Source organism: Cornus florida, unplaced genomic scaffold, assembly GCF_030987335.1.
Source record: "Cornus florida cultivar Cherokee Brave unplaced genomic scaffold, ASM3098733v1 CherokeeBrave_3.0.0_Hap2_Chr02, whole genome shotgun sequence".
NCBI classification, from domain to species: domain Eukaryota; kingdom Viridiplantae; phylum Streptophyta; class Magnoliopsida; order Cornales; family Cornaceae; genus Cornus; species Cornus florida.
In genome coordinates, this window is record NW_026775572.1 from 20,108,439 (window position 1) to 20,135,319 (window position 26,881).

The 26,881-nt window shown below is 39.4% G+C and overlaps 1 protein-coding gene across 2 annotated transcripts; it reads right to left on the reverse strand.

The window, feature by feature from the left end:
* On the reverse strand, window positions 1–25,062 carry LOC132294118 (RNA pseudouridine synthase 4, mitochondrial). Of its 2 annotated transcripts, none has more exons than XM_059791849.1 (11): window positions 24,499–25,062; window positions 19,166–19,237; window positions 18,875–19,012; window positions 18,731–18,778; window positions 18,405–18,485; window positions 16,641–16,754; window positions 16,262–16,363; window positions 14,504–14,615; window positions 761–807; window positions 258–648; window positions 1–155 (listed from the first exon to the last, which is right to left on the reverse strand). In XM_059791849.1, the coding sequence occupies exons 1-10, from the start codon at window positions 24,856–24,858 to the stop codon at window positions 295–297; spliced, it is 1,428 nt and encodes a 475-aa protein (XP_059647832.1). In that variant the 5' UTR covers window positions 24,859–25,062; the 3' UTR covers window positions 1–155; window positions 258–294. The 2 variants fall into 2 exon arrangements, with proteins under 2 accessions (XP_059647832.1, XP_059647831.1); XM_059791848.1 differs by having other exon boundaries at window positions 1–158; window positions 24,499–25,059.
* Between the last annotated feature and the right edge of the window lie 1,819 nt (window positions 25,063–26,881).

Sequence of the window (26,881 nt, forward strand, 5' to 3'; positions counted from 1 at the left end):
AAAAAAAAAAAAAAACCAACTCTTCCCAATCACATGTGGAGAGGCCATCCTTCCGGTTTCCAAAAGAGCACCATATGTTTTAAACATAACGAGCTGGAATTGACCACTATATCCCAACCAGAAGGTCTCACCTTAGTAAGATATGACAGCAGCACCTACTGCAAATAAAAAAAGATATATCACGAAAACAGAACTGACGGTATTTGCCAGTATTTTATAGCTAATAGATTGATTAATGATTGAAAGGGCTGGGCTACCTCATGCAAAAGAATTTGCGAGAAACCTAATTATAGCTCATGAATGCAACAAGTCCCAACTTTTTTGCATGTGAAAAGGCAGAGGAGCAACCAACTTGAGGCTTTCTAGATCCATAAGGTCACACTCTGAAGATAATCGGGTATGTTGCAGAGCTAGACACACGTCAGGTAAATCCATCTCCTTACAATGAAGATGTAGCTGAGGCTGCTTCTCGGAGATACTTCCATTCTCCAAATCAAGGCCAAAGGGAAATGTGTTTCCCTTGGGAAGCTTCTCATTCAAGTTCTGATTCGAGTAAGGGAAATGCTTCCATTTTCTATGAGCTTGCCATCCGTACTTGTAGTCCCCAACAATTGGCGTCCCCAATACCTCCGCACAGTGGACACGCAGCTATTTTACCACCATATTAGAAGAAAGAATTAGCAGAGTTAACAACAAATCAGGACCTAAAGTAATAAATTGGCATTTAGAAGTCAAGATAGCACAAAGTTGTCATCTGTACCTGGTGCTTTCTACCTGTGAGAGGAGACAACTCTAACCATGTGTAACCTGCAGTTTTTATCACTGCTATGAGAAACATATACAAGCAAGAAGAAGCTAAAGGTGAAGAGTATTCAAGCACCTAATAAGACTTCAATTCAAGAACATGTTATAATTAAGTTCTTACCATACTCAGAGAGAAAAAGAAAAACAACAACAACAACAAGAGTGCGTGCATTGAAGAAGACACAGGAATAACGCATCCGTATTGCTGAAATGAGGATGCTACATTGGATGATAGGACTAAATAAAAAAGATAAGATTAATAATGAGAGTGTGAGGGGGAACACTAGGTATAGCGCCTATGATAAAATTAGAGAAAGTAGACTTAAGTGGTATGGTCACATTCATCACAGATCCGATGATGATCCGGTTAGAAGGGAGAGAGTTGTTTGTCTACAAGGTAGGCGATAAAGAGGCCGACCAAAGCTTACATGGAAGGAAGTAATTAAAAACGATTTTAAAAAATTAAATCTATGAGAAGACCTAGGAAGGAATGGAAAAAGAGAATTCATGTAGCTAACCCCATCCATATAGGATAAAGGCAAGGATGATGATGAAAAGGGTAAAAACATATTTAGTCTGTGAGTTGTAAGATTTTAGATTGATTAAATCACCTAATAAGTCCCACTTCTGAGAGCAGCTGCACCAAAATTAACATGATTGGAACCATTTGTAAGTGTTTTAACAATTTGATCATCATATGCTTTTGGTACATTTTGCAAATTTATTACAGTTTCCTGGAAAGATATTTAGAAGCAGGCTTCACAAAAACCAAATGGCTAACTCAACCAATTTTTTATTTTTGGGTTAATTTCACTGATACCCCCTCAAGTTTGGCCAAATATCACACACAAACATTTTTTGAAAATAGCTATCACTTAGGTCCAATTTGATTTTTCCGTCACTAACACCGTTAAAGACATGCGAAAAGATAATTTTACCCCTAATTTTTTTTTTTTTTTTTTTTTTTTTGATAAGTAAGAATTGTATAAAAAACGCTCAAAAGGGGAGCGTATCCCAAAGGAACAACAAGAAGCGAGAACCACTAAGCCTTCAAAGAGGCCAAAAAATCTACAATGTCCTCAATAGATCTATAATCTCTACCCAAAACCCAACAAAAAAGAGTGGAAACAATGGAGAATTTTAGAACAGAAATAGGTAACTCTTTTCCCTCAAAATATCTCATGTTTCTCTCAAGCCAAATGCACCACCAAATACAAAGAGGCGTAGCCCTCCATGCGTCTCGAATGTGAGCCCCCACAGAACACCCTTTCCAAGCCTTAATCAAACCTCTAGAAGAGCCAGGCATGACCCACAAAAAACCAAACAGGCCAAGCATCAAATCCCAACATTCCTTGGCCAAAGGACAATACAAAAGAAGATGGTCCACTGATTCTTCATCCCGACGGCACATATAACACCGATTAACCACCAACTGATTCCTTCTTCTCAAATTATCTTGAGTCAAAATTTTTCCCAAAACAGAGGTCCAAGCAAAAAAGGCCACCTTAAGAGGAGCCTTACAACGCCAAACTGCCTTCCACGGGAAAGGACCTTCAGGCTCTTAAGAGAGACACCTGAAGAAAGATCGCACTGCAAAGCGACCCTGAACATTGGGAGCCCAAATCCAAACATCAGAATCTCCGACCATAACACCCTGCCGATACAACACCTCCAGATGGCATCTTCATCTTCCCAGTCCTGAAACAGACGCCTGAATCAAACATCCCAAACCAATCTCCCATTATCAAGGTGATAACAGTTGATCACCCTGGCCTGCCTATTCGAAGCAATCCTGAACAGACGAGGGAAAGCAAGAGGGATGTGCCCACACCAGACATCCTCCCAAAAACTAATCCGCCTACCATCCCTGAGACGAAATTGAACATGATTGGAAAAATCAGCCCAGCCCTGTCGAATAAACTTCCAAACCCCCACACCCCTAGGACCACGCACCTCAAGAGAGCACCACCCTCCTCTAGTCTCCCAAAATCTGCTCACCACGACCCTCCTCCAAAGCCAATGCCTCTTCACCCCAAACCTCCATAACCATTTAACACAGAAATTGGGAAAAACTGGAGTATATTTCATGACTTTCTAATATAAAGCAGCCTGACTTTTATAGGCTGAATACAATCAGATCAGAATCCAGTAAATTAAGGAATATACAATCAAATCCCTAAGATCAGAAAATAAAATAAGTCAACCTAAACTTTAATACACCAGCTATATTAGCCTGTAATTAGTACAAAATCAGACAGTTAATACTTTCCAAATTTATCTAACAATTACATAAATCACGTAATTCTCCAACACTCCCCCTCAAGCTGGGGAGTAAATATCTTCCATCCCCAGCTTGCAGACAATTCTTTGAAACGCAGGACTGGCTAACCCTTTGGTTAGTACATCAGCTAGTTGTCCTCTTGTTGAGACATACGGAGTGCAAATTAGTCCATTATCGAGCTTTTCCTTTATGAAGTGGCGATCAACTTCCACATGCTTAGTGCGGTCATGTTGCACTGGATTATGTGCAATATTGATGGCTGACTTGTTATCACAATATAACTTCATCGGCCTCTTAACTGAAACTCCAAGATCCTTCAGGACTATTTTCAACCATAATAATTCACATATTCCTAAAGCCATGGCACGAAATTCAGCTTCTGCACTTGACCTTGCAACTACTGGCTGCTTTTTGCTCCTCCATGTAACAAGATTCCCACCTAGGAAGGCACAATAACCCGAGGTTGATCTTCTATCTGACACTGAACTTGCATAGTCTGAGTCTGTGTAAACTTCTAAGTTCAAGCACAATCCTCTCTTGAACAATATGCCTCGACCTGGACTAGATTTTAGATATTGCAGGATTCTGTATACTGCTTGGAGATGTACTTCCTTTGGGTTGTGCATAAATTGGCTCACTACACTAACTGCATAGGCGATGTCAGGCCTGGTGTGAGACAAGTAGATTAATCTTCCAACAAGTCTTTGATACATTCCTTTGTCAACTGGCTCATCATCAACAACTTCTCCAAGCTTATGATTCGGTTCAATGGGAGTCTTCACGGGCTTACAGCCTATCTTTCCTGTTTCTTTCAGTAAATCAATAACATACTTTTGTTGTGAGACGAAAATTCCTTCTTTGGAGCGAGCAACTTCAATTCCCAGGAAGTATTTCAGCTTGCCTAGGTCTTTTATTTCAAATTCCGTGGCCAGTTTAGCTTTAAGAGTTTCCCTTTCAGCTTGATCATTGCCAGTGACAATAAAATCATCTACGTATACAATGAGGACTGTAACTCCCCCCCCCCCCCCCCCCCTGAAGAAGAGTGTTTTATGAACAAAGTATGATCACCTTGACTTTGTTTGTAACCCATTGCTAACATTGCTCTTGCAAACCTGCCAAACCAAGCCCTGGGGGATTGCTTCAATCCGTACAGTGCCTTCCTTAATCTGCATACCCTATTCTTCTTCGGAAAACTAAATCCTGGAGGAGCGTCCATATATATTTCTTCTTCAAGATCTCCATGCAGAAATGCATTTTTTACATCAAACTGCTGCAAAGTCCAATCAAAGTTAGCAGCCAGAGACAATAAAATTCTTATTGTGTTCATTTTTGCCACTGGGGCAAAAGTTTCTTGATAATCAACACCAAAGGTCTGGGTATATCCTTTTGCTACTAGCCTTGCCTTGTACCTTTCAAGAGATCCATCTGCATTGAATTTTACTGAAAACACCCATTTGCATCCCACAGTTTTTTTTCCCTTCGGTAATTCCACCATCTCCCAAGTCTTGTTCTTTTCCAGTGCGTCCATCTCAACTTTCATGGCCTGCTTCCATTCCCTACTGTTTAATGCCTCAGACAATGTTTTAGGAACGGCTATTAAGTTTAGCTGAGTAAGGAAGGCTCTATGTGAGGGAGATAATTTTTTAAAGGAAACAAAATGAGAGAGTGGATGTTGTGTACACCTTCGGGTACCTTTTCGAACTGCAATGGGTAGTTCTAAATCAGTCTCATCAAACACAAGAGTGGAATTGTTTACCTGAGTAGTGTTTTTCTCCTCAGTGGTTTCTTTCCCAAGCATAGGTTCTGACTTTTGGGCTTGCTTCGGATTAGTCTTGCCTCCCTTCCTTCTCGAAAAAACTTAAAGTGGTTTAGTGACTACTAGATTGATTGATGGAGTTGGATTTTTAGGAGGAGATTGTGGTTGAGATTCAACAGATGTCACACTTGGATTTTGAAGCGGAGGAATATCAGAACAGGGATCGAAAGTAGGTAGTGAAACCTGGGAATGAATGTGATCCGGACTTGGAGAAGCCGCGGTAAGAGGGGAACCAAAGGAAACCGAGGCAGGAGTGGTTGCAGAACTTGGACTCAAAGATGGTGGTGACAATTTGGGCACAAGATCGAAATCGAGGACATCGGCATCATCATCCTTTTCATCACTTGTTACCTCCCCCTAAGGAGAAGGATGATGAAAGAAACTCTCATGTTCAACAAATGTGACATCAATTGAAAGGTAGGTTTTCCGAGTAGGCGGATGGTAACATTTGTAACCTTTTTGAGTTGAAGAGTAACCTATAAAAATACATTTAAGTGCTCGGGGATCAAGTTGCTTCGATTGTAAGCATGAACATGAGTAAAGATAACACAACCAAATACCCGAGGAGACAACCTGTTTGGAGTAAGGAAGTCTGGAAAATGATGTGAAAGTGTTTCCCAAGGACTTCTAAAATCTAAGACTTTGGTAGGTAATTGGTTGATGAGATGAGTGGCTGTAAGAACGACTTCCCCCCAAAAATATTTTGAAACTTGTCTTTGAAAAAGAAGAGCACGAGTAGTTTCAAGAAGATGTCCATTCTTTCTTTCGGCCACCCCATTTTGTTGGGGTGTGTCAATGCATGAGGACTCATGAACTATTCCCTCCTGATTCAAATATGGTGAAAGAATTTGGTTAAAATATTCTCTCCCGTTGTCTGTCCTCACCCTTTTAATTTTCACCTCAAACTGTGTTTTTATCATGTTATGAAATATTGGAAAGATATTGGCTACATCAGATTTTTGCTTCATGAGAAAAGTCCAAGTTACCCGCGTACAATCATCTATAAAAATGACAAACCAACGTGCCCCAGAATAATTGGCAACCCGTGAAGGACCCCAAACATCACTGTGCATCAAATAAAAAGGAACTGATGATTTATTATTGTTCAAAGGAAAGGAAACACGTTTGTGTTTGGCAATTTCACAAATATCACAATGAAGTTGTTTCAAATCAACATTTTTAAACAAAGAAGGAAACATAAGACTAAGAGTTCTGAAGGAAGGATGACCAAGCTGAAAATGATGAAGGAGAATATTGTCTTTATTTGTGGAGGAATCAGACAGAAGCACAGATGAACAACTAATTCCAGTACTCACTTTTCCACTCATGGGCTCGAGACAATAGAGACCATCCTTTTCTTTAGCATGCCCAATCGTCTTCCCCGAAGCTCGGTCCTGAAACACACATGAATTTTTTGAGAAAATAAGATTGCAGTTCATATCCTTAGTGATTTGTTTGACAGATAAAAGATTGGTTGTCAATTTGGGCACATGTAAAACATTTTTAAGACACAAGGAAGGTCCTAAGGATATGTCCCCCTGTCCTGCAACAGTGATAAATTCCCATCAGCTATGGTGATCTTTTTATTACTTGGGCATGGTTTATAAGAAGAAAAAGATTGGGATGAGTTGGTCATATGGTCGGTTATGCCTGAGTCGACAATCAAAGAGTGTGGGTGGATTAAAACATTATCTGAGACACTAAGAGCATGAGAACCAGAATACATACCAGAAAGTGCTAATGAACAAGCACCTGTAGGTTCTTCGAGTGAATTAAGAAGGGATCGGAGGCGATCAATGTCTTCCTTACAGAATTCTCTGCTGCTGGAATCGGTTGATCACTGGTATTATTAGTGCTATTTTGTGCAACGTGGGCTTTTCCCTTTTGCTGCCAGCTTCTTCCTCCGGAATTCCAGTTTGACTGATTCATGTTTTGTGGCCTTCCATGTAGCTTATAGCAGGTGTCCTTCGTATGACCAGTTTTCTTGCAATAGTTACACACCAGATTCTCTTTGAATGTCCTCTTCGGGTCAGATTTCTTATAATCAGTAATAGCTGAAGACTTCTTTTCCAAAGTTCGCTCACTAGCAGCGGTTGTAAGGAGTGCCGATCCTTCCAATGGCTGCGAATCCAACATAACTCCTCTCCTGCTCTCTTCAGCACGAATAGTTGCAATTGCTTCATTTAGGGAGGATAATCCTTTCCCCAAAGTCTGAACTCTTACAGTATCGAATTCCGGATTAAGGCCTGCTAAGAAATCATAGATTCGGTCTTTTTCTATGAAAGCCTTCAACAACGCAGCATCCTCACTGTTCTTCATCTCGAGAACCTGGTAATAGTCCAACTCATACCACAAATTTTTCAGAGTGTTGGCATACTCTGTTACAGTCTTGTTCCCTTGTTTTGTGGCAGCTAGCTTCACCTTGATCTCGTACACCTGGGCTGCATCATTTTTCTTCGAATAAGTTTGTCTGATCGCCTCCCATATCTCTTGAGCGGTTGTCAAAAACATGACAGTATCACTTATCTCGGGTACCATAGCATTCCATAGCCATGACATGACCATTGAGTCTTCTTCGTCCCAAGCAGCAAACTTTGAATCTTCTTTCTTAGGCCCTTTTCCAAGAAGATGGTTGAGCTTGCCCTTCCCTTTCAGAAAGGTTTGAACAAGTTGAGACCACTTTAAATAGTTCGTTCCATTCAGCCTATACGCAGCTTGAATGTTCTGTAGATCTCCAGGAACCTGTTGTTGGATTGTAGGTTCCTCCGATTGAGAGCTGGTTTGTGTAACCTCTGACATCTCTTTTTTCTTCTGTAAAAAACTTAACTCCAAGCTGCTATGAAATCTGTAAATGATGAAATATTTTATCCCAGAAAGAGTACCTAGTGCTTTGATACCATAACACAGAAATTGGGAAAAACTGGAGTATATTTCATGACTTTCTAATACAAAGCAGCCTGACCTTTATAGGCTGAATATAATCAGATCAGAATCCAGTAAATTAAGGAATATACAATCGAATCCCTAAGATCAGAAAATAAAATAAGTCAACCTAAACTTTAATACACCAGCTATATTAGCCTGTAATTAGTACAAAATCAGACAGTTAATACTTTCCAAATTTATCTAACAATTACATAAATCACGTAATTCTCCAACACCATTTCCCAAGGAGAGCTTTATTGAAAGGCACCAATCTTCTAAGCCCCAACCCTCCATTCCGAATCGGACTACAAACTTGCTTCCAACAAACCGGGTGAAACTTGAATTCCTCCCCCCCCCCCCCTTAAAAAAAAAAAAATTGCGCTGCAAACACTCAATCCTCTCCGCCACCGAGGAGGGAATCTGGAACAGAGAAACAAAATAGGTGGGAAGACAAGAAAGGGTACTCTTGATCAGAGTCACCCGCCCCCCTTTGGAAAGATACTGCATCTTCCACCCCGCCAACCGCCTCTCAAACCTATCCACGACTGGATCCCAAACCCCCACACATCTCGAAGGAGCACCCAAGGGCAACCCTAGATAAGAAATAGGAAAAGAGCCTGTACGGCATCCAAGAATGCTCGCAAGCATCCCGATGTCAGGGACCTCACCGACTGGAACCAAAACACTCTTTCCAACATTCACCTTAAGGCCGGACACAACTTGGAACCAAATCAAAACACATTTCAAATATCTGAGCTGGGACACATCTGCATGACACAGAACCAAAGTATCATCTGCAAACATCATGTACGAAATCTCCAACTGACTAGCAACATCCCTGCCCACTCGGAAACCCCTCAGAAAACCCAACTCCACAGCCCTCCTCATCAACCTGCTGAGGGCTTCCATCACAAAAAGGAACAAAAAAGGGGAAAACAGATCTCCCTGCCTCAACCCCCTCGAGCTAGAGAAAAAACCCGACGAAGCTCCATTCACAAGCACAGAGAAACGAGCACTGAAAATACAAAAATGAATCCATTTCCTCCATTGCACTCCAAACCCCATCCTCTTCATCAGATAAAGAAGGAAGCTCCAACTCACATGATCGTATGCCTTCTCGATGTCCAACTTACACAGAACGCCTGGAACCCCACTGTGAAATCTGGCATCAACACACTCACTAGTAATAAGAACTGAGTTCAGAATCTGACGACCTCCCACAAAGGCATTCTGAGAGTCTGAGATGACTCCATCCAACACCTTCCTCAATCTACTAGCAAGAACTTTGGCAATCAACTTATAAATGCACCCCACCAAACTAATAGGAAAATCTCTAACATCCAGCGCCCCCCCTTTTTTTTGGGAATGAGGGCGATGAAAGTGGCATTCAAGCTCTTTTCAAAAGAGCCCCGAGTGTGGAAAGCATGAAACGTGCCCATCACTTCCCCTTTAACCACCTCCCAGCACTCCAAAAGAAATCTCATAGAAAACCCATCAGGACATAGGGCTTTATCCTTGTTACAGCTCTTCAACGCAACCAACACTTCTTCTTCAGAAAAAGACGCCTCCAGACCAGAGCCCTCCTCACTAGAGATAGAATCAAACTGGAGCCGCTCAAGCAAAGGTTTCCACCCAACAGACTCTGTGAAAAGCTTCGCATAGAAGTCAACGATACCCTTGCAAATCTCATCCTCCTTGCACAATAACCTTCCTTCCACCCGAATCCTACCAATATGATTGCCCCTGCAATGGGCGTTGGCCAAGCGATGGAAAAACTTCGTGTTCATGTCACCTTCCTTTAGCCACAAAGCACGAGACTTTTGCCTCCACGAAATCTCCTCCATAATTGCAATCTTAGCAAATTCCGCCTGACATTCCACCCTCCTAGCCTTCAGGGAGTCCGCCAGGACCCCCTGACCTTCCATCCGGTCAATATCAGCAATCTCAGAAAAGACTTGATTCTTCCTCCAGATAAGATTCCCGAAGACCTCCTTGTTCCAAATCTTGATGTCTTCCTTAAGAAAACGCAAGTGAACCGAGAGCAAATGGCGTGGGGTACCGTCCCCCCCAAATCCATCCCACCAAACTCGAACTCTATCCAAAAAACCTTTAGCACGAAGCCACATATTCTCGAATCTAAATGGAGATTGTCTTCTACACAACCCACCACAATCCAACATCAACTGAGCATGGTCAGAAATAGGGCGAGCCAAAGTAGCCTGAACAACATCAACAAACTTCTCCTCCCAGTCTCCCGACATAAGGAATCTATCGAGCCAAGAGAAGGTAGGAAGAGAGCTTCCACTGGACCAGGTAAAAGGCCCTCCCTCCAAAGGCAAGTTAACCAGCCCAGAAACATCAATGAAAGCCGAAAAAGACTCTATGTCAGACGTCCACCTTCCCCCCGTCGATCTCTCAAAAGGGGAGCGAACAACATTAAAATCACCCCCAGTACACCACGGCAGCAACCAATGCCCGCCACAAACCCCCAGCTCCTCCCATAACATCGGCCTTGCTAGATCATCCGTGGGCCCATACACACCCGAAAAGACCCAATGGAAACCATCCTCCACCATAGAGAACACACATGAAACAGAGAAATTCCCAATCCGAGAATCCACCAAAGACACCCATCTGCTATCCCAAACAAGAACACCACCCGCAGAGTCATTGGCATCCAAGGCACACCACTTCACAAATCTCCCACCCCAAATGTTTTGCACAATCAAATCCGTCATCGAAGCAATCTTGGTTTCTTGCAAACACACCACATGACCTCCCCCTTTACGAATAACCGACTTCACCACTTTCCTCCTCACCGGGTCATTTAGACCCCGCACATTCCATGACAAGATTCATAGCTTCATAGGGAAACAGTAGCAAAATCCGTCCCACTCCTCCCATTGTCCCTCTCCCTGGACCCCTATTCCACCTTTCATAAGTATCCCTCTCAGCTGCCCCTTCCTGAACACCACCCCTACCTCCCATTCTTTCAAAAAGCTGTGAATTTAGGATACCATGGAACATACTCAACGCCTCCTCCATTCTCCCTTCAAAAGACACTCCCGAGAGCCCACCTCCCCCCCTTTTTTCTCGAAACCACTCCTCCTCCAAATCCCCCCTTCCAACAACAGCAACAACACCTTCCGAACACTCCTCTTCCGGTCAAATGACAGCCAAAGGAACACACGTCTCCACAGCCTGCTCAGCTCCTTCCCACTGAATCAACCCCAGCTCCCCATCAAGAGAAGAACACAAGACTCCTTCCCAATCCTCAGGAATAGAGGTGGAAGGAGCACAACCATCCATCGGAGTCCCAATTTCCTCATCAGAAAGAAAGCCCCTTGGCTCAGCCTGAAAGTTTTTCAACGCCAAGTGAACCCGTAGGTCCTTCAACAAAGCAGCAGCAGAAACATCATCCAAACATATCTGTACATCCCGTTCCACACAGACAGTGACGACCTCCCGTTTCTTGTCAAGAGACCCCACGGATCCCACCAAACAACCCTGACCATCGCAACTCTGCTCAACCAAACGCTTCTCCGATTCTGCCTCAAAAACCGGAGACAAACTTTTGGAAAAGAGGACAGCCCTTCCTTCCCTAATCTGGCACACCGCTTTGTCACCCCACCAGGAGGAGAAGAAAAGGAAGAGGAAGGATGAAGAAGGGAGCATCTCAGCTGAGAGGTGGACTTACCCGGAGATGAAGCAGACGTGTTATTCACCACCCATTTCTGTTTCTCCTTGCATGACCATCTCCTTCGAATTGCAGGGAGAAGAAGCTTCTTATTTCTCAGCCCATGACCTTGCAAAGGCCGCACCTCACGCCGTCCATCCTTTAAAAAATCAGAGTTCTTAAAACCAGGTCCGTCAGATGAAAGAACGGGTCCATTAGATGAAACGGGTCCATCAGTTGAAGAAAAAGGCCCAAACCTATTGGCCACCTTCAGCCCAGAGTCAACAGAATTGAAACGCGGCCCACCCTTCAGATTGCAGCCCAAAACAAAAGGAGCACACAAGACCTTGTCAACCTGGGTCTTCTTAGCGCAATTCGGGTCACTACGACGAGAGTCTGGGCCTCGACCCACCGTAAGCCCATAAGGAGCCGGACCATTCAAACTAGGCACAATGGCCCCAACCTCCGGCCCAACCAAAAGCCCATCCGAACGTGAGGCCTGTAAAGTCACACGCGGTTCAAATTTAAACTCATTTGACAATGAGGAAACAGCTGTATCCCACCCCGAACGTCCAACTCCAGAGCGCCAACCACATGTCTGGTCCCCGACTCTTCCCCACCTACGCGCTGAAGGCGCGTGAAAAACACCTCGGTTTCTTCTCCAATCACCAACATGGGAAACCGACAGACTATCATGACCTCTGAAACCTCCCCTCTGAGAATCCCGTCGAAAAACAAACCTGCCACGATTGAACGATGAAGAAGAACCTTCCTTCCTTTTCTGAGTGAAGATTCTTTTGAAGCATTCCGTGTTGCGAACCCAAATGTTATCCCTCCACGCCTTCCATTTCTGAAATTCAGCTTTCCCCTTCAGTCCCATAGACTCCCATCTCATCCAATCAACTTCCTTCAACAATTGCGAGCCATCTCCTCCTTCCAAGCTGTCCATCGTTGGAACAAGAACAGGGTGTTTCTCCTCCCAAACAACCACCTTATAACAGAATCGGTCATCATGGACGAAGACAAAAGGAGGGCAAGCACGTCCCACCGAGACCGTGATCCGGACTCTTTCAGCATCCTTGGACTCATCCGCATCATCCCAAATAAAACCACCACAAAGATCGCTAACCGTCACAAACAAAGCATGGCTCCAGAGGTGAAGAGGGAGACCATAAAGCGTAACCTTCTGCAACCCTTGCACCTTCAAAACCTTGGAGCAACCCACTCTGAAATTCCAAGCCTCCACTCGGAGAGAAGCACTACCATATTCCCGATGGCCCTCCTTGAGAACATGAGCTGCCTCCGCCGGAGAGGGGAGACGAAAAAGGATCAACGAGTCCGGCAGAGGCGAAACCACCACTTCAGCTGAAATCTTCCAAGCCCGCGTTGCCCAAGCGGCGATCTAAGCCAAATCACCCACTTCCTTATCAAACTGCCCCACTAAACACGATCGCAAGTCCTCTTTCCTCCTACCAACCGAATCATCTTCCAAGAAAATCGAAAGACCTCTGTATGTGTTTGCAGACCTGGCAAACCCACCATCTGATACGGTGTACCCCAGCATCTTTGATGACATTCATTGACATAAGGTAAAGAAGAAAGGTCCAAAAAAAATATCTACAAAATTTGGCATCATAATGCTTCAAACCTTTGAGAATTAGCCCTAACTTTTTATTATCAGGCAACTAAAATGACCATTTTACCCGCCAAATACACCAACGTTAATTACAATTACAAATTTACAACACATACAATTATGAATCAAACTGATTGATGATGCAGACAACACAAACCCATCAAAACGCTCTTGTTGAAATCTCGAAGAGAAGTTATTTATTGGTTGAATAATTGAATTTCATGGTTCCAGTTACGTACAAAAACCCCCAAAAAACTAATCCTCAATTGTTGAAATCTCCAGCTATTTCTTCATGTTTCTTGTGCCCCCATTTATTACTCTCTTCGATTTTCATCTGAAGAAAATAGCAGAGAAAACCGAACAAACAAGGCAGCGAAAGAGGGTTTCAGCGGCTGAAGAGGAGGCCGTGGTGGTGGTCACACCCAAACCCATCACCACCACCACCACTTGCACAAGAAACCCACCCATTATATTGAATCAACCCATGTAAGATTCGCAGATCAAAAATACCTTCATTAAGTGAATTACTCATCCACTAGAATTATAAGATAAAACTTTGTTTCCTCACAAAATGATGATTCCAACCTACAACCACCAAATTTCATACCCAAGAAACCAAAAACTCCAAAATTAAATCCAAAATTGAAATTCCCAACAAATTTGTAACTACACAGATTGATAAATCAAAATAATGGATCGTGAATTTGGGTCTCACCAAAATTGCTTAATTCTCAATAATAATAATAATAATAAACCATGCACTCCAAAGATGAAGAGTTACCTAATGGGTGGTGAAGGTGTTGGCCTTTTGTGATCTTGACATGTGGATTATGAAGATCTCTATGATAAATGATCTTGTTTGGAAAAAAGAAAGTATGTTGTGGGTATTTTGGTCTTTTAAATAATTTTATAAGGTTAAAGAGGGATTTGACAAAGTCAAATGGTAACAATGTCTTTTTACATGAAAAAAGTGGTCTGACACAACTGTGTCACTAAAAAACGGACAAAACATATGTAATGTGAGTAATAGTAATTTTCTAGAAGTGCTTCAATGTGATATTTGTCCAAACCTGAAGTGGTGTCAGCGAAATTAACCCTTTATTTATTATAATTTTTTTTTGCTCTAGCAGTTGCTCAGTCACAGAGAACCCCATATATAGTCAGAATAGTAGGTCCGCTCGGCAACTGGCTGAAAGTAGTAAGAGCAAGGGTTTTGCATGTAAAAAAAGTCACCTCCATGGATGTATCTAATTAACATTTGTAAAAAATGCATCAAGAGCTAAACAGATTGCATTCTTTATTCTAGGTTAATGCCTCTGAACACACAGCTTTCTCGTACCTACTATAGAAAAGTTCAGGGCTCACCATGGCAAGATGATCCAATTACTCGATACTCTGTTATGGAATGCTGAGATGGCACTGTTTGGACATTATCAATAACTGTTATTCGCTCAGATTTTCCATTGTCCACCACCACCTGAAAAATTAACCATTAAATATATTTTTAAAATAGTAAGTCCTAAAAGAGGATAAGGATACTAATAATATTACATCACAATATATCTGGAAAAATTGCACAAAAAGATAAAATATAAAAAATGTTTTAATGGGAGAAACGTTGCCAAATATACTGTATGAAAGGAGCCAAGTAATTTCACTTCAATATTAAAACCCTCAGTCCAAACCCCAAACCATCATATTTACAAGACGCTGATCCAGTTGTGCCCAATCTTCAACATGCTAGTGAAGTCAATGCATTTACGCCGGGCAAATGGGCTTCACTAGATGTTGCACAGGGTATGTGTGCATACAAAAACATATCTATGCACTATGTGTGCATACAAAAAACTATCCATTGCCTAAACAAAACATAACATACTCAAAATATTTAAGTGATACATACATGTTAGAGATGATGCATGAGGGAGGTAGAATTATAAATATTTTAATTCTCAAATTCTAAATTTCTTGAATTCATGTGCAAATCAGAAACCCACTGGGTAAAAAATAAAAATAAAAATAAATAAAATAAAATAAAATAAAAACATGAAAACGAAAAATTACAGTAGGAAAAACAAGTTAGATGCATGAAGCAATTTTCAAATTTCTACTCACAGGTGCTAAGTTGAAGGTAAAGCAAATATTGAGTGCCTTTATGCTACTTTCAACAACAATGACGGCATAATACAATAATGTGACATCAATATTCCATTATATTCATATAATAAAAATATATATTACAAGTCACCATCATAATCAGAGATAAAGAAACCAATGGCGTAAAAAGGATTAATAAATAATAATTAACCGACTAACAATATATAACAATAGATTAATCAAATTGTTAAACTTGTTGGTTGGCTATTTAATGCACTTTAATATTTAAAGAACCAAAAGATGGAGGACAGAGATAAGAGAGAGAGAGAGAGAGAGAGAGAGAGATAAGAGAAGGAAATTGGATGATCCAAAGATCAGCAAATCACGTTGATGTTTCAGTGATGCAATTTTAATGAGAATGACCATTTTAGTTAGAATCCAGACTACTTTAAGCATGCAGCTTCTCCAATAATTAGTTAGAATCCAGAATATTTTAACCATGCAGCTTCTCCAGTAAGTGCTGAATGACTTCTGGAGCCTAAAAGTATATTTATACAACTGCCTGTGTGGCAAGTGCTTTATTGCCCAGCATCCCTCTAGGTTATGTAGTCCATTCCTAAAAGCCATTGCCAGCCTTGGAGTATGACGAGTCAAAGATAGTCTACATGGCAATAAACGCTAGGCATATTCTATAAAATTAGGAAATTTAATGCAAACCAGTATGCTGATAAGTAATTCTATAGTTTCTTCCTTTTTCATTTTAATTTTCAGTTTCTGGGTGGATGATGCATAAATATGGTTGTAACTTGTAAAAATTGATTAGTCATATCAAACAAGTTTTTTCATATAATCATAAGACCCATTTACCTCTATCTGCTCACTCTCTCACTTTGTCATTTGCACCACCCCCCACCCCCAACAACAACCAAAAAAAACAAAAAAAGAGTTTTTCAAATATTGAAGTTTAGAGATGCAAGAAAAAAGAAGCTCCTAATCCAAGGTCATTAAGAATATAGACTAACTGACCTTTCCCAAAGGCACTGAGATTAATCCTTGTGGACGTCTGGGAGATCCGATGACAAGTGCCCAATACCTCCTTTGCAAAATTCTTTTTTTATTGTCCAGATCCTTAAAAGGAGAAATCTTATCGCATTAAACTTAAAAATAAAATTAATTTTTAACTTACCAAAGAAAATAAATTAAGAAAAGAGAAACAATAATAAAACTAGCAAAAATGTATATCTCATCAAATTGATTGTCTTTTGACTAAAATAAACACATATTGAAGGGTAAAAATTTAAAACAGAAGGGAAATAGATAATTAATGTAGCAATAGTGAATTTATAAGTAAAAGTGATTGCCTGTCAACTAAAAGAAACATATTGAGGAATGAAAATTTACGCACATTAGTCGATGCCCCAAAAGTTTTCTCGTGGAAGATAGAGTGCAGAATGGTGGCACTTAATTGTGTCCTCCCCAACACCAAGATGCCGCTACTATCTCTATCAAGCCTGTGCACCTAATAAACATGAAGCTTTATCACAAAAAGACATAATACTTGATATAAAATCCTAGTGAAAAAACATTTTCAAATGATTAAGTAGAAAGTAAAAGCAAGGTCCACATTGAATAAGTCACTTCCACAGAAAGAACAGCTAAAAGGTGAAAATCTGGTTCAATTTGTTCTGCACAAGAAGCCTCAAAATTTGATGCGTCCTGTAAATCCTGACGTAAAAGTTGTCGCTTGAGTCATTGCACTCATTTATTACAATATTCTGAGATCATGATAATGGCAAAACTCATGAGATGGTGGGAAAGACAACAGTGTACAAATTTTATGGTCTACGTAAATTTAAAAATAAATAAATAAATGTGATGGAAGCATCATACACTTACAGGCTCGATGAAAAAAAAAAAAAAAAAAAAAAAACCTGATCTGATTAAATTCTAGCAAGTCAACCTCCAATAGAAGTGACAAAAGTTCCAACTTTAAAGGATAATTGCTTTTGAGAAGTAGTAAATCATTGGGAAGCCAAGCAGTTCATCAACATAATATCACTAAGCATCCCTCTAGATCCCTCAACAAAAACCAAAAAAGAAAAAGAAAAAGAAAAGAAAGAAGAGGATATTCCAGACAAGCAAGTGAGATGTTCCCCAAAACTATTCCCCTTTTGCCTTGCAACAAAGAAGTTCGATTGCATTGACAATAGCCCCTTACTTCACATTTTGAATTTTCCCACTTCAACAACATTGGTAACTATGGTTTAATATTTTTTTCACGTCAATAAAATGCCAAAATCCACACTCATACTTTCCTCAGATCAGATTACACACGCATGCGTATATTTGTATGAACATGCTTTTGTGATTATAAACAAGCTTCTAAATAAGCTGCACCATAGCAGCTTGGTTCGTTCACTATTTCTATGGTTATGCAAGCTGGTCCCTCTCTCTGTCTTTCCCATGTTTCCTTCACCAGAATTCTATTTTTTATACACAAGAATATAGCTTTTCAATAGATCAACTGAATATGTGGGGTAGTATTCTGCGGTAACCATATATTATCATTCCAAAACTTTAACACACCTAATCAATAGACACAAGTGATTGTAAGGGAAGCAGATATGGAATATATCAAGTAATGATTAAAATAATAGATTTTAAATGATACGTTACAGTCAAAACAAACATAACCTAAAAGAGAGTATGATTTGTTTCTCAACCTTGTTCACTCTCATCTCTAACAAGGTTCCAGACAGTCATACTATGATAATATTATTTATACATTCACAATCATATAATTTTAGAGGAGTTAAGTCATGTTGCGTTACAAGACATTTACAAACAGTTCACAAGAAAACAATCAGACCATGCATGTCTCACTAATAAAATAAAATAACAGTGAATTCGATAAGTCTCATGATATGATCCAATCTGTTCTGGGAGGACTCAAACTTTTATAATTTAAAAATCAAATTAAGATAAGCCTACTGGCAATCCTTCTCCTTGATCACAATAGCCTGTACATTTATATATGTGTGTATATACTTAGATAGACAAAAGTTGCAAAATAATAATATTCTTTTCTTACAAAGCTTTTCAGCTTCTAGTACCAGCAACAAATATTTAAGTCATCTATATTCTCTACTGAATCTACAAGAGAACTCACCAGCCGAGGGGGTTCTGAGCAGTCGTATCTCAAAAAATTCGCAGCCAGTTCATCTAAACTTCTTTTTATGCCAATGCCACCCTGTCCAAAGGTACATCAGTTATAAATTATAATATGAAACTCAATAGCCAAAATCATATTGTATAAAAAATAAATTGAGACCAAATGGCATCTAGCCTAATAGTATAACCTCCCCATCTTCAAAGAGGAGGGAAGGGGTTCAAGCCCTAGTGAGGGCAGAAAGTGTGTAGAAGTGTTCTTGCCAATGAAAAAAAAAAAAAAAGAAGAAGAAGAAGAAATTGAGCATAATAATATGGATAACTTACCTGAACAGGCATTCCAGAGGGTTTATTGACCACGATAATGGCTGCATCCTGTAAATGACGAGAAAAAAGGGTCAAAAGTTGGAAGTAAAATAATGTAATATAATTATATACAACTACTTTTTAAAGTCCGCATATTTTCAGGACCTTATACAACTCAAGACTGTGGAGAAACTTCACTTCCTCTTCAGTGCAAAGGCAATCTGCTTTCTGAGAGCGCAACTCTTTTACAGTTATAGGAAGATATATTCGATCTCCAAAGTTCATTAAGTCCTTAGCTGACACCTTCCAATAATTTAAAAGATCAGATGAAAGAAGACTTGCTCCATTAAAACTGTAAAGAAACAATAGAGGAAAACCTCTTTTTATACACAAAATAGACAACTGAACACGCTTTCAATAAAAATAAAGTATAATGAGAGTGTAAGCTTGCATTACCCTTCTGGGGCGACAGTCTTGTTCTTGAACACCCAGATTAGAACTTACAATGTCGGAGGATTGTCTTCGAACCTGTGACAAAATAAATGGCGATACATAGGCTTAGTACTTCCCCTGTTAAAAACATAAATTCAGCTAGTTATAACTCTTGCTACATTTACATAAAAATGTGACTAAGGGGTATAACAATTAACGACCAGTTTGGACATTCCATAGAAACGGAATTTCCCCACTTGTTCTATCATCCATGCAAGGTTTAATAAGTCCATGACAAGAGATTGGAACCATTTGAGACAATTGGGGGAATATTTCACGATTTAAGTTGTCACTTCTATTCATTCCAAAATTGCAAGGCAGGTTTTGATTTCCAATACATAATCCTACATGTGTAGAATTCGATGTACTTGAGAAAGTCATCCGTTTTGTCCCCAAATAAACTTCATATCACATCTCCAATACACCCAAACTCCCAAAGAATATACTAACTAAGCCTATAACAACAAATGTTTCCCTAGGAAATATAGCCTAGGCTCTAATACCAAATTTGTCATGCCCTGTTCCCGAAGCATGAGTTAGTCACCAATGCCTCAATGGAAATCCTTGATAAATCAATAACCACAATAGAACATTTTACTTAATTATGGCTCCGAATCAAAAGTTCCTTTAACATCAAGCATCTATAAGTCCTTAGCATCTATATGATACAAAAGTCCATCAAGTACATTACGAAAAGAGAAATACACAAACTCCAAGTCATAAAATTCAATTCTTACATAGTCCAAAACTATGTAATACTATAATTTCCGCAATTAAATAATAACTACCACCTAGGTGCCACGTGTTCGAAAATCAATACAACTTAAGCTCTTATTCACTTGTCGTTTGTTCTCCACGTTCTCAACCTGAAAATATTTTAAATAAAAAAATTTAAATAAAGTGAACTACAAGAGCCCAGTAGGTTTCCATTTTGTGCTAAAACCAATCATTTTCTTCAAAGGTAAGGAAACAGACTTTCCTTTTTAACAGTCATGGCAAAGATCAACATTAACGATTTCCGAAATTGAACTGAACAACAGAGATTAGATGGCAGAATATAATCATTAAAACAAGTATAATTTAATTTAACATATTCTCAAAATGCGTTTCATTTCTCAAGTTAAAACATCATTTTCCATAAGGCCAGAATAAGACATAAAACAAGTCGATAATTTCCATGTTTATTTCCAACAAGAATAATCCATAACAGTTCATAATTTCAATCTTTTCATTGTCAACATAATGAATGAAATTATCAACCGATGTTGGTACTCCGAAAGGTATCCAGCAGCCAGCCTTTTGCACCGGAGTGGCCCCAACCCTCAAATACCCAAACAAGGGTCTACCACGCGTGTCACGCCTCCAAATTTAGAATCAGGAAGCCCTCATCCCATAACTAAATCCGGTGCGCGACTTACATATAACCTCCATCATAATACTAAATCAAACCAGCACCCCAACCCATGTTTTCATTAATGCAAAATAGTTCATTAAATTAAGACCATATGTACAACTCTCATAAAAAATATATATCATCCTCAGTTTCAACTATTAAAAACAAAATAATTATATAAAAGAAACAAAATTACTATATAAAAGAAAGGAGAAGTAGATGGTCACCATCTCTCTAACACGTGTCTCCATCAACGAATACCTGAAAATGAATAATTGAGTTAGCTCAGCAAGAGTATTGCTAAACACTATCACTGCTCAGTGCCTTATATTCCCATACTTAAGTGTAACTCGTGTTACAATTGATGTTGTCTTGTTAGAAGTTAATTAATTTCTCATTAATTACATGTTCTAATTCCCAATCTCATATAATAATCAATATCTAATTAATTATTATATCTGGTTCCATTTCACGTTTATTAACTCGGGCCTTCTCTTAGTTAATCATCTTAATTAACTTATTTGTAAATTTCTACTTATCTCACATGAGCCTCAGGCTCCCCTCAAATAGGTGGCCTTCTCTCACAGCCACGATTATAGGATCAAACACTCCCATACTCCAACAAGGTGTGCAACGTATAGTTCCGGACTACCGAAAACACACATGTGGGCTGGGTTTGTACGTCTACTCACCCAAATGGTCCCTGACCACGTCCACATAATAAGGGCACGCTCAGCCCAATGACATAACAAGAAGGATGGTGCACTCCCAAATAGGGAGGTCTCGGACCATGACTAGCAAAGTCATCATAGAGTTAGTCCCTGACTACCTCTCCGGCTATTCAGATAATATCCATTATATTCCAATTATGATGGTTTATTAAATATACTTAACTTTTAATAGATTTAACCAATGGTAATGTGTTCATTATACACTCAGGAGTCACCCATTCAACCCAGAACATAGACCCAACACCTGATTTCAGCTGTGGAGAAATCAAAAGCATATAAAAAACAATGAGGATGTGTTTGATTATCAAGCACAAGCATAAAAAATCAATAAATCTATTAAACAATTGCACAGCTAAATCAAGCATGAGCACAGATGCCCAAAACATATAAGAGAAACAGAAAACAAACTTCTAGCAAGTTAAAACCCATAAGCAATTGAAAAGAATATGAGTTCCAATATTTATCAGCCAAAAACGTAAACAAGGCATAAGCAGATAAGTATATACATTTACATATATATATGTTGATTTAGGTATATGTATAAAAACAAATCTAAATCTCTTTATGAAAGTACCAAAAATTCATATTTTGAGAGCATTGTCCCAATTATTTGGGTCAGTGGAGAACTAACAGCGGATTAACACCAATAAATTCCTAGATGAGTCGAACAAATATGAGACTTACCAATATGAAAACATGCATATACCAATTTAAAGTCCAATATTGAAATTAAGCTTGGTATTAAACATTGACAAACCAAATCAAGCCCTACTTTTGAATACTTTCACCAAGTTACTCACTATTTTACGATAATCTAAAATCTTTAGTTAGGGCTAAATATATATAGACATATACATGCATATACTCCGAAGTACCTATGATCCGGATTAAGTTTCTCACTAAGATCATTCAACTTATGCAGTTATTAACATTTAATGTACTGAAATTTTAATCTTTGACAATAAATACCCATACCTAAATGCATATATACAAGTCTGATGACGTATAGATATATGAACTACCTTATCTATGCATATATGTAAATATATATTATTCAGACATGTAAATGCCACAACTTTGGTAGGCTAATTCTATTACACTAGAATTGTACATACTCCATATTCAAGTATTCATACTTGAAGGTTTCACATGTGCACCATATACATATTAAAATTCAAGGTTTGTTTCATGTTTATTCTAATTCCATTACATGTGTTTTATTACATTTTTTATTTTATTTTACTTTCTTACTTTTACTTTTTACCACTTTCATTTACTATTTTACTCAGTTAAAACCTCTTTTACTAACTTCACTTTATTGAAAAATTAAGGATATTACAAAGTGAGTTTCAGGTCTTTCATCCAAGGGTAACTCGTACCCTACTTGCTGCTTTACAAAACTTTACCCAAGGACCGCAGCCTTATTCATATTGACTATCACAATAAAGTGATACACGGAAATGCCATGAAATTGACTTATTAGTAGATTGATCACTTCAAAATCATTTCCTAATTCATAAAACTATTTTCGTTTAAGAGTAAACAAATATGCTTTATTTCCAATAAGATCAGGTGTTCAATTTCTCAAAATCCAGCCATTCTCGCTAAAATGTACCATTTCAAATTAAAAACTGACCATTACTATATTTCCAATAAAATTTATTTTGTAAAAAAAATTCACAAATTGATTCAATGTTTGGAGAAATGGTAGACGATTTTTTTTTCTTAACAATTTATTTTTTTATTTTTTTATTTTTTTTTATTTCTAATTTCCAAAAATCCAGGTTTACAACCTCAGCCCCAGCCCACTGTTGAGTTCAACACAAGGATTTAGAACCACAATGTACAAGTTATCAATATGAGAAAATAAAATTCAGATTTGCACAACAATACGTTTTCAAGAAAATCCCCAAGATTGCAGCTCATATATATGCTTTGACAAGATCAATCAGCAATTTCAAAACAAAATTCATATGTAAGAACAAGTGTAGAAATATCCTATCTTTAACAGTTTGAAAACATCTACTTTTTTTCCTTTTTCCCACAACTTTACATATATTTCAAATTTTCACTCCCAAATATTTAATGTTTTATCCCAATATTATAGCAAGTGGTACAAAATCATAAACCGCAATTCTAATTTTCTTTAATTTAATTCCACAAAGAGGAGACCACTATAATTTATAATGCATAATGGCATTAATAAAACCTTCTTATCCACCCTATCTTATTAAATTAGCTCAAATCTTCAATTTAAATATGTCATCTCTATATATTTATTCTAATAAACATCAATAGGCTTCAAATAAAAATTCAGGGTATTACATTCTATCCCCCTAAATATAAATTCCACCCTCGAAATTGTGGTGTAGTGTTGAACATAAACCTTATATCTCTGTCAATCTTCACACTCCTTTACGTTTATTCAATATATAGCCCATCAAATATCAATTTCAATACTTAAACAAACATGCCTCCAATGTAAATCAATCCTATCACTCAAGTACTTCATTCCGATCCCTATAATATAGCCTTCATTATATAGAACCTCAAAGTTTCAAAATTTCCAAGTATCACCCATTGATTACCAATTTGGAGATTCATCATTAAAGGAATCCGAAGAAATATCAATTTGATGATTTCTCCATTTGAGATGCCACCAATACGATCCTAATATTGGCATTACCAAACTTCATAGTTTTAAACTGTAAGTACCCCAATTAGTCTGCCCATAATTGAAAAGACCTATTCACCAGATAAACAGGCTATATAATGCGAATCAATTTGACCTCGAACTTTACTCAATCGACACTGTTGGTATTTCCAAAGAGCTCATTATACTCAACAATTCACCCTTGCTAGTCTATCCATCGGTCATCTTCCTCCAATTTTCTCTCTCTAGAATAAATGTGTAGTGCCCTGCCAACCAAGATTCCAAAGTTTTAAACGATTTGAATGCAAACCTATGAATCGAATACTGTTACTCCTTAGATACTTGCATACTTGCAGATAAATGTATCTATAATTTGAATTTAAATCTTTCATTTGAAACACCTATATTCTTAGAAGTTCTGCGACACGTGTTTGACACATCTGGAAAATTAAAAAACAATAATTCTAGTATAATATTAAAATATAATAGTTAGGGAAAATGTAATAAGGATTTCACAAACCTGTCTCAAGCGAAAGAGCTTCTGTACGAGAGACCTCGGTAATTGCGGGCAGCATCGTAGTACCCATTTGAGCGCCGGCATAGTGTTGGCGATTGCGCTGTTCGTTCCCGAACCCCGTCCAAAGAGCTCTTTTCCCAAGGCAGCACCATCGACGGTGGAAGTGAAAGGAGGTAATGTGAACCATTCGCCCTTTTTCTTCTCAATCTTTTCTTCCGTTTCGGCGTCGGTCGCCGCGGCGTTGGTGGCGTAGTGATGTTGCCATTGGTGTACGACTGAAATGAAGTTCCTTCCGCTGCCACATATGGCGGCGAAAGGCGGTGATCGGAGGAGGACTAGACGGACGAGTGAGGCGTTCATCATTTTTAGGTTATCGGAACCAAGCTTTTTTTCGGAAGTTATCGGAACCAAGCTAGCCGTGCTGAAGAGAGTAGGTTTAAGTGACGGTTGGTCGGGTGTTTTCTATTTGTACAAAAGCTTGTTTGGTACTTATATCCACTTATTTATATTGGATTATTTTTTTTTTATTCAGATTTAATGTGGGACAAATTTTTCTTTGTCATATTCTTCCACACCCGAACTTACAATGCTCTCATTGCGGTCGGGGCACCCTGCTTATCTAGGTGACACACTTGGACATTTAGCGTAACACCAAATTAATGACTGGGTCTGATTCTGATACTAAATGTAATGGGTAAGCACTTACTTATTTACCGAAAAACTTATTGCACAACGACATTCTTTTCAACCACGAGTTGCCCCAGCGGGGAGAGAACTTTGTGACCTTAAAGATCATGTGAGCCCTGTGTCACGGACTTGAACCTTTCCAAACTCCCATGCGGCCTTAGACACTTTCAAGCCCCCTTGAAACGCTAAGTCAGCCTACCCGAGTATGCTAGCTTAGTGAAAACTAAGGCTAGACAAGTGTTTTGCTTACTTGGATGTGTAGGAAAAGATTAGGCAAGTGAGCAAGAGAGTTTGGGAATATATAGAACTTGTATTGCTTGAGAGGAGAGATTACAACTTGGATGCTTGGTGAAGAACAAATGAATTCCCACCTCCTATTTATAGGTCTTTGGCCTTACAAGAACATTATAGATGTATACAAATGTGTGGCCTAGATTAAGTGTCTAGAACCTTCCAAAGAAAAATCTATACTATTCTAGAACTATGTACAATGTTCAAGACAAGTCTAGAGAATTCTAGATAATTCTAAACAACTCTAGACAAGTTTAGAAAAGGTTAGACAACTCCACACTAATCTAGAGAATTCCAGAAAGTTCCATACTTGTGTAGAGAAGTCTAGAAAGCTCCGGTCCATGCAGGCTCTATGTCATTGTCTGTTGGGCGTCTGCGTGGCGCCTACGTGGCGTAGCCTCTTGATTGCGGGGCGTGACATTCTCCCCCACTTAAGCTCGCGACACCCTCTTCGTGTCTTCTTGCTTGAACCGCTGGATATGCTCCGCGAACTGCCAAAGTGTATCCTAGTGCTCCCATCTCGCCTCGCTATCTGGCAGGTTCTTCCATTTTACTAAGTACTCTATATACTTGGGCACACCTCTCCTGCTCATCACACGATCTGCAAGGATGCAGTCAACTTCCTTGTCAAAAGATGTGACAACGGTCGTGGGTGCCCTATGCGATATGCCCCGAGTAAAGTCTTCCGTGTCTTCATGATAAGGCTTGAGCATGCTGACATGGAAGACTAGATGTATCTTTAGCTTCGGTGGAAGCTCTACCATGTAGAATACCTTGCCCACCCGCTTGACAATGGGGAACGGGCCCTCGTACCTCCTTACTAGCCCCTTATGCACGCTCCGGAAGGACTTGAACTGCTGGGGTAGTAGCTTAACCATCACCTGGTCTCCCATTATGTATTCCACCCATCTTCGTTTGGTGTCGGCTCACTTTTTCATCTTCTTTGCCGCCTTGTCAAGGTAGGCCCTAGCCAAGTCGGACTATTCGTGCCACCTCTTAGCAAACTTGTAAGCCGCCGAACTTTTACCATCACAAGTCGAAGCAATGGCGTTGGGTGTCATAGGCTGCCGTCCGGTAACAACCTCAAATGGACTGTGATTGGTAGCCTCACTTCGCTGCAAGTTGTAAGAAAATTGTGCCACCCCAAGGAGTTTGGTCCAATCTTGCTAGTTGGCACTCACATAGTGCCTCAAATAAAGCTCCAGGAGAGCGTTGATGCACTCCGTCTGCCCATCTGATTGGGGGTGGAAACTCGTAGAGAAGTTGAGATCCGTCCCCATCTTCTTGAAGAGCCCCGTCCAAAATCTACCCGTAAAGCGCGGGTCTCTGTCACTGACAATGTTTTGCGAAACTCCCCAAAGCTTGACCACATGGTCAACAAACAACTCCTGCCCTCTCTACTGTGCAG